This window comes from Syzygium oleosum, unplaced genomic scaffold (genome assembly GCF_021117445.2).
Source record: "Syzygium oleosum isolate NSW1041296 unplaced genomic scaffold, Sole_v2.1 Sole_v2.10, whole genome shotgun sequence".
Classification (NCBI taxonomy): Eukaryota; Viridiplantae; Streptophyta; class Magnoliopsida; order Myrtales; family Myrtaceae; genus Syzygium; species Syzygium oleosum.
In genome coordinates this window covers 3,600,306-3,609,157 of record NW_026607494.1, presented here as the reverse complement: position 1 = coordinate 3,609,157, position 8,852 = coordinate 3,600,306, and the positions used below count along the sequence as shown (strand labels likewise).

The following is an 8,852-nucleotide window of genomic DNA, read 5'->3' as shown; positions in this document are numbered from 1 at the left end:
AGACCAGACCAAGAAGCATGGCTTATAAAAGCATCATCTCAATGGTCATAAATCTTAGCTGATGCATAATACTCCTTGAGGTTGACGGACACATTGGTGTACATCTTCAGTAGCAGCACCACTTGAGAAGAGTTTTTCAACGTGAAAGTACCTGATGAAAACCCATTGCTGGAGCTCAATTGTGGAGAACAGAATGATTAATAAACAAAGCCAAAAGGTTAAAAACATCAAACCAAAACAGGACATGAATCCCCTGACTAGGAACAGCGAAAGCAAAGCCCCCCCCTGACGTTGTACCTTCCTCCTTCCCCCAAAGTTAAATTTGCTGGTTTTTCTCGTGCACCATTTTGCCAAGACAAAAGCAAGAAAGTCACACAGGCTCCGCATTTGTCGTGACAGGACGCAAGCGCAGACCACCAAACTCTCTCTCTGTTTCTTTCTCTCTCTCTCTCTCTTGGAGAGACAGAGAAACACCTGGCCCGTGAAGCGCTTGTCTTCTGTACTCGGTGCTCTCTGTGCCCTATTGCTTCCCTCGCCTCTTCCACGTTTGCGCTCTGGTGAGCGAGTCTCCATCCGGGGGTCGTTTTCTCGTTCGATTCTGTGCGCTGATTTGAGCGGACCAGGATGGGCACTCTCGTCTGCCCACCACCACCACCCACGTTCTGTGAGCTCTGCCCTGCTGCTGCTTTTGGTCCTGCCTCCGTTCCTCGTTACCTCGTGCTTGTTCTCTAGCGCTCGTATTATTGTTGGCTCTGCATCTAAATGGGGCCGTCGGTTTCACATCAAGTTCGAATCTTGTCGTCGGCAACTTTTCTTTCTTTGAAAGGTTTGGTCTCGACAGAGTTGAAATGCAGAACTAGTCGGGAGGGGCTTTAGGGGGACATGGTCGCTCCTGGTGAAGAAATCTTGAAATGGGTTTCGTCGTTTCCGGTGGATTTGTGAAGATGTGAGTGTTCTTGTCGAGAAGGCAAGAGTGTGAGAGAGAGCCCAAACAAGAAAAATCAGTCTAAAGCAGAAGTGGGTTTCGTTTCTCATGATATAAGGGTTGCTTTTGGAGGAGATGCAAGTGAAGAGGGGGCGATAGGCTAAAATGGCAACGTTGTGCCTTCTCACTCTTTTGATAGCAGGGCTTTCGTCAAATTTGGAGCTTGTGGGGTGTGCTCAGCTCAGTGATGAAGCTACACTGTTGGCCATCAACGAGGAGCTTGAAATACCAGGATGGGGCTTCAACGGCTCTGATTTCTGCTCTTGGCCTGGCATTGGCTGTGACCTGAGAAATTCCACTGTGGAAGAGATTGACCTCTCTCATCGATTCCTCAGAGGTAATGTCACTCTCATCTCTGATCTGAGAGCACTCAAAAGGCTTGACCTTTCCAGTAATAACTTCCATGGTTTGATCCCTCCGGGTTTCGGAAACTTGTCTGAGCTAGTATTTCTTGATTTGTCCATGAATAAGTTTGGTGGGTCAATTCCGAAGGAGTTGGGTGGTCTCAGGAATCTTAGAGCACTAAACCTCTCCAATAACTTGCTCACTGGGGAAATACCTGATGAACTAGAGAGCTTGGTGAAGCTCGAGGATCTTCAGGTGTCTAGCAATCAGTTGAATGGTTCGATACCGTCTTGGGTAGGTAACCTGACCAGTTTGAGGGTTTTCTCGGCTTATGAGAACGAATTAGGAGGAAAGATTCCGGATAATCTTGGTGCTGTTTGTGAACTTCAATTGCTGAACCTTCACTCGAACCACCTTGAAGGATCAATTCCCAAAAGCATATTTGCGATGGGGAAGTTGGAAGTTTTAGTTCTCACCCAAAACCAACTGAGTAGGGATATTCCTGAAGAGATTGGTAACTGCAAAAGCTTGTCGAATGTTCGGATTGGGAATAACAATCTCATAGGAACCATTCCATGGACGATTGGAAATGTGAGCAGCCTTACCTATTTTGAAGCAGACAACAACAATCTATCTGGCGAGATTGTTTCCGACTTTGCTCAATGCAAAAATCTTACCCTCCTAAATTTAGCCTCTAATGGTTTTACGGGATCCATCCCCCCGCAGCTCGGCATTCTTGGGAATTTGCAGGAATTGATTCTTTCCGGTAACAATCTCTTCGGTGATATTCCCTTCTCGATTCTTGCATGCAAGAATCTCAACAAGCTCGATCTTAGTAACAATGGATTTAATGGCACCATTCCTATGGAAATTTGCAACGTGTCAAGGTTGCAGTACTTACTTCTAGGTCAGAATTCTATAAAGGGAGAGATACCTCATGAGATTGGAAATTGCATGAAGCTGCTTCAGTTGCATATCGGTAGCAATTATTTGTCCGGTAGCATTCCTTCTGAGATTGGTCACCTCAAGAACTTACAGATATCTCTGAATTTAAGCTTTAATCATCTTCATGGGCCACTTCCCCCTGAGTTAGGGAAACTGGACAAGCTTGTCTCTCTAGATGTCTCCAACAATCAGCTCTCTGGTGCTATCCCACCCGATTATAGGGGAATGTTGAGCTTGATAGAGGTAAATTTCTCAAATAATCTTCTCACCGGGCCGGTACCTAATTTTGCGCCTTTCCAGAAGAGTTCCAATTCGAGCTTTCTTGGAAACAAAGGGCTTTGTGGAGAGCCGTTGACCTTCTCATGTGGAAGCTCTAGTGGGCCTGACCATGAGGGTTATCATCACAGGGTTTCTTACAGAGTCATACTAGCCGTGATCGGCTCTGGTTTGGCAGTTTTCGTGTCCGTTACTGTAGTTGTTCTTTTATTTATGATGAGGGAGAGGCAAGAAAAGGTGGCAAAAGCTGCAGGGGTTCCAGAGAATGAAACCAGTGATCTCCCAACAATATTGGCGGGGAATGTCTTTGTCGATAACCTCAAACAGGCCATAGATCTTGATGCTGTCGTCAAAGCCACAATGAAAGATGCCAATAAACTCAGTAGTGGTACTTTCAGCACGGTTTATAAGGCAATTATGCCTTCGGGGCTGATTCTGTTGGTGAAGAGACTAAAATCTGTTGATCGATCCATAATTCATCATCAAATCAAGATGATTAGAGAGCTAGAAAGGCTTAGCAGACTCTGTCATGATAATCTAATGCAGCCCATTGGGTTTGTGATTTATGAAGATGTTGCCCTTTTGCTGCATCACTACTTACCAAATGGGACTTTAGCGCAGTTGCTGCACGAATATACCAAGAAACCCGAGTACGAACCCGACTGGCCTCAAAGACTATCAATTGCTATTGGTGTGGCTGAGGGTCTGGCTTTCCTTCATCATGTTGCAGTGATTCACCTCGATATATCTTCAGGAAATGTATTCTTAGATGCAAATTTCAGTGCCGTGGTTGGCGAGGTTGAGATATCAAAGCTCTTAGATCCATCTAGAGGCACTGCAAGTATTAGCGCAGTTGCGGGATCCTTTGGGTATATTCCTCCAGGTATGTTTCCCTGAATACATTAATGATGTCTGGTGTTTCCTTCTGAATAGATTTTTCTTGCTTGCGAGGCATGTATTGTTTAGCCCCCCTTTTTGAACTATCTCCAAGTTTTATCTGCTGACTGTTCACTGCAATGCTCAGAGTATGCATATACGATGCAAGTCACTGCACCTGGAAATGTGTATAGTTACGGTGTAATTTTGCTCGAGATCCTTACAACAAGGATGCCAGTGGACGAGGTCTTCGAGGAAGGGGTGGATTTGGTGAAGTGGGTTCACAGTGCTCCTGCAAGAGGGGAGACCCCGGAGCAAATTCTTGACGCGAGGCTCAGCACAGTCAGTTTTACGTGGAGAAAGGAGATGCTGGCAGCTTTGAAGATTGCATTGCTCTGCACCGATAGCATCCCAGCGAAACGTCCGAAAATGAAGAAGGTTGTGGAAATGCTTGAAGAGATTAAGCAGAACTAATCATCTCATACTTTTAACGCTGTTAGATCTATGGTCCATGATTGGTAATCTTCAGGGCCTAGAAGATTGTAACCTGTGGATGCGTAACGCATCTGCTGGAAAATGTCATTTGTGAGGGATGTGGCAAGTTCACTGCAATGCTCATCATCCGTCGACGAGATTTGATCAGATTTGGAGCTCATAGTTGATAGCATTCACCAGTAGTGGGAAAAAGAATTGCCTCGAATGCATCAGTTTTACTGAGCTTTCATCTTTTATAGTGGGCCTCCAAATGTAATTTTGATGTCTCTGGTTGGAACTGTGTTGATTTTTTTGCTTTTATACAAATCATATCTACACTTTCAATGGGAGTTCTCTGACCTTGAAAGAGGGGCTATTAGCTTATTCTGAGTCGAACTCCGCATGCTTTTCGTGGGAGAGATCGGATTGAAGATGGCGAAAAGGTTGCTTTCATTCCGAGTCTTTCTTGAATAGGCGACGCCACATTGTGGTATCTAGCATGACCTGGACTTGCGGTTTGATCATACATGGTTGTTCAAAAGCTTGCCTGTTGTTCATGGACAGCGGCGATGCCTCAAATAGCTGATCGGGCATATGACATGAATGGTAAGAGATGCAGAACATATCACAATGTAATCGAGGTTGAATAAGATCGGTCTCACACGCGATAATCATTCGACTGAACAACTCCGCCGGCGAGTTCAGTTACCGGGATGTGAGTGATCTTGGGCCGTTCCTCGCCAGCTTCAGGCTGATATCACCAACTCGATTCTCCACATTTTACTATACCTGACTTTCTGATTGAAGCGAGGTGACACACTCCCTGCGGTATGAATGATATCTTAGGACTCGGATTGAGCATGATTGTATGATGTTCTTCAACTTCATATATGAGGGACTAAAATTTCCAATTGATTCAAAGCTTCAGCCTATTCCGATAACAATCATTAAAAGAAAAAGTACGCACATATATATTTATATGTATATCAGATTCCAATTTCTAAGTAAAAGGAGAAAAAAGAGAATCCATCATAGGAATCAAATTGCACTTTCAAGTGCCACATGAAACCGGGAAATTGGAATTTGCCAAAAGTTGCGTAATGCATTATTCTCTTATCCTAATTTTTTTTAAGTAATGAAGTCAGGAAAAAATTATAAAAATAGAATCTCAATATATATGGCCATTTTACATCTAAGAACGAAGAAGAAATGAAGGGAGAGGTAGATTGATGCGTACCTAATCCTCCGTCCATCGTACACGTTGAAGATCAAGTTGAATTCTAACAACGTGAGCAATTTTGGGCCAGTCCTTACCAGTTGACTGACATCTCTTGCTCAGTTCACCACAATGATCGACGAGTAATTCTTTCAGGGTGGTGGAGGACCGGATTCCTTGCGGCATTGACAGTAAGTTGGGACGTCGGATCAAATGAATTAATCTGAGATGTGTATGATTGGGCGGCAATTTGGGTATAGCTGTCAAGATTGGGCAGTCAAAGACAGAAAAGAGCTGCAAATTGTATGCTGGTCCTTCGAGACATCGGAGCAGCTCCTTCACTTGTTAAGACTTTGATATTCTCATCTTACGAAGATTTGAGAAAAAGTTGGACTTGTTTTCCTAAGTCCATATGAGCTTGCTATCATGATTTACCAAGGACCCTAGGAGAATAATTTCCCGGCAGACAGAGATATTGGTCTCCTAAAATTTTGAATTTCGAATTGCCGAAGGCTAGTCAATCGGTAAGTACTTTCGAACAAAAATTGGAGATTTTCGCAGCTATTGAAGCCCAAATATTGCAGATTTTCCAAGTATTGTATTCTACTTTCTTGTAGACTCTTCTGCTTTGTTGTTTAGTTTAGATGTTTAAGGCTGATGAGCCTTTTCATATCTTTGGGTAAATGGTAGGGGTGAGCATGGTCCGGATGGACGATTTCCACCCTAAAATAGAAGAACCACCTACTAAGGACCGGCTCCGAAAAATTAGAACCGGGAACCGCCCATTAGTTTCATGGATCCACCGGGAACCGGACCGTTGATCTGGTCCGGTTCCTGGGTGGGTCCATGGAACTGGTCCCACTAGCCAAGGACGAAGACGAAAAAACGGAGACGAAGACGGAGAGTTAGAGACGGTGAGGTGATTATCGACTGAGAAGAGTGAGAGTGAGCGTGAGGCGAAAGTGAAAGAAGGTGTTTCTCGGCTCAATGTGAGGTTGTGAACGTTGAGCGAGTTAGATTTAGTTTAAAGATTTATGATTTTTTTAAATTAAAAATTAAATAAATATATTATATTATATTATATATTTATTATTATATTATCAGTCCGGTCCGGGAGGCGGGCGAGCGGTTCCACGCCTGGAACCGGGAACTGGACTAGTACCCACCGGTTCCCAAAACTTGGAACTAAGAACCGGACTGGTTCCGGTTCGGTTTCGGGCAGTCCCAAGCGATCCGGGCGGTTTCCGGTTCTTTTGCACATCCCTAGTAAATGGCCTAGCTCTGAGCAACCACCCAAGGATAAGTGTAGCAAACTCTGCAGCTTACAAATAATTTTCGGAAGCTTCTTCAATCGCTTTTTGTAATTGAGACGTAACGACTTCAATTGCTTAGAGTTGCATATGGAACTTGCAAGCTCCTCAAAACTACCATCTAGATATCGTAAGTGGTTACACTTGGAGTACATGTTCTAGCAAACTCTCTAGTAGTAACTCCATCATACACTACGAAGTGAAATCTAGGGCACGTTTGGTAACCTTTCTATTTCTCTATTTTTCTGTTCTTCTGTTCCCTAGAACAAAAAAAAAAACAGAAATCCGTTTGGTAATGCATTTTATTTTTCTATTTCCTGAAATAGAAAAGTGGCCAAGAAATAGATTTGGAGCAGAAATAAGAAGTAGATTTTTTCTACTTCTTTATTCCCAGAAATAAAAAAAGAAATAGAAAGGTCCGGTCCTCAAGCCGTAACCTCAGCTCCTCCTCCATCCTCCGTCGTCTGTAAACCGTCTCAAAGCATAGGTCCGTTCCATTCCCTGCGGGAATAATAATAATAAATTCATAAAAAATTTAAAAAAATTAAGAAAATTCCAAAAATTCATAAAAATCAGAAAAATTCTCAAAAAATCCATAAAAATCTGAAAAACTCAGAAAACCCACAAAAATTTGCAAAATTATGAAATTGAAAAAATTAAAATTAAATTCATAAAAAATTTCTGGAAAATAAAAATAAACAGATTTAGGAAAAGTAAAAAATTTTAATAAATTTTACCCCAAAAAAATAAAAAAATTCATAAAATGGCTTGAAATACATGTGGCCACCCACTTTGAGTGAAATTTAAATTTTTTGAAGTGCCCAAAAAAATCAAAAAATTTAAAACTTCACAGAATGGCTTTAGCATACATGTGGCCACCCACTTTGAGTGAAATTTAAATTTTTTTAGGTGCCCAAAAATAATAAAAAATTCAAAACTTCACAGAATGGCTTAGAATACCTGTGGCCACCCATTTTGAGCGAAATTTAAATTTTTTTAGGTGCTAAAAAAAATCAAAAAATAAAAAATTCAAAACTTCACAGAATTGCTTTGAATACCTGTGGCCACCGACTTTGAGTGAAATTTAATTTTTTTGAGGTGCCCAAAAATAAAAAAAATTCAAAAATTCAAAACTTCACAAAATGGCTTAGAATACCTGTAGCCATCCACTTTGAGAGACATTTAAATTTTTTGAGGTGCTAAAAAAAAATCAAAAAATTCAAAATTTCACAGAATTGCTTAGAATACTTGTGGCCATCCTCTTTGAGTGAAATTTAAATTTTTTGAGGTGCTAAAAAAAATCAAAAAAATCAAAAAATTCAAAACTTCACATAATTGCTTAGAATACCTGTGGCCACCCACTTTGAGTGAAATTTAAATTTTTTGAGGTGCCCAAGTGGTATTTTTGAATATTCCTTAGTTTAGGGATTAAAAGGGATTTTAAACCCCTAAAAAGGATTAGACAAACCAATAAACCATGCTTATTGATTTTTTTCCACTTATAACTTGTACTTATAGTTAAATAAAAAATATAGATTTGAATGCAAAAAATTGGGAATAGAAATTTTTTTGGTTGTACCAAACGCATTTCTGTTCTTTTTCTATTTCAGGAATAGAAATTTTGTGCAGTTACCAAACGCATTATTTTGCTCAGAAACTCTTCGAGGAAATAGAAATAGAAAAAACTATTTCTGAAAAGAAATTATTCCCAGAAATAGAAACGTTACCATACGCACCCCTAATTGCTTGCAGCTTCTTTAAAGTTGCCTTTCTCAGAAATGGTGGGACTCCAAAATTTGAGGTTCCCTCTAATGAAGTGCTATTTAACAAAACGTATCGATCTCTTTCCGAAATGTCGACAGTATCTAGGTTTTTCTCTGTTTTGTTCTCTCTCTCTTGATCTCGAAATGCATCTTCAAGTTCAAACACCATAATTGTACGCGAGGTTTCTGCACCAAGCACTGCTAGGTTGGGTTCAGCTAATGGCATCCTTGAGGAGGCAGTCATACATGCAAACCACCAATGATCATGTAGAGTTTGGGCAGTTTTTTAAAGAGGGAATTTGTGAGGCTTTAGAGCTTGATGGATGCCACGGGTTAACTGAAGTTGTATCTGATGATCTGATGATGTTGACAGCAGCAGCCACCCCGAGAAGGACAAACTTGCGGATGGAGAAGAGGATGAAATGCTTGGTAGTGTATTCGCCTTTTCTGAAGATGGTAGGTTCAATGCTTTGTGGAAGTCTCTACGCGACCCGATTCTTTCAATGTGCTTTTAGCTCAATCAGAAGGCCCGTCTTAATCAGTTTCTAAAAGCAGATTAAGCAGGCCACATGCACGTGGAGTCTGCTCATGAGGTCATCCATGGAGTTGAAGTTAATACAGAAGAGGAGGCTCCTACATAGAGTAGATAAATGATTCTAACT

At 41.3% G+C, this 8,852-nt stretch overlaps 1 protein-coding gene and 1 pseudogene across 1 annotated transcript; one reads left to right on the top strand and one right to left on the bottom strand.

The window, feature by feature from the left end:
• The first annotated feature begins 331 nt into the window (after nucleotides 1-331).
• Nucleotides 332-4,251, top strand: LOC115678645 (leucine-rich repeat receptor-like tyrosine-protein kinase PXC3). The gene is made up of 2 exons (XM_056315431.1): nucleotides 332-3,434; nucleotides 3,576-4,251. The coding sequence occupies exons 1-2, from the start codon at nucleotides 1,091-1,093 to the stop codon at nucleotides 3,899-3,901; spliced, it is 2,670 nt and encodes an 889-aa protein (XP_056171406.1). The 5' UTR covers nucleotides 332-1,090; the 3' UTR covers nucleotides 3,902-4,251.
• Nucleotides 4,252-5,138: 887 nt separating this feature from the next.
• On the bottom strand, nucleotides 5,139-8,434 carry LOC115678572 (uncharacterized; annotated as a pseudogene).
• Between the last annotated feature and the right edge of the window lie 418 nt (nucleotides 8,435-8,852).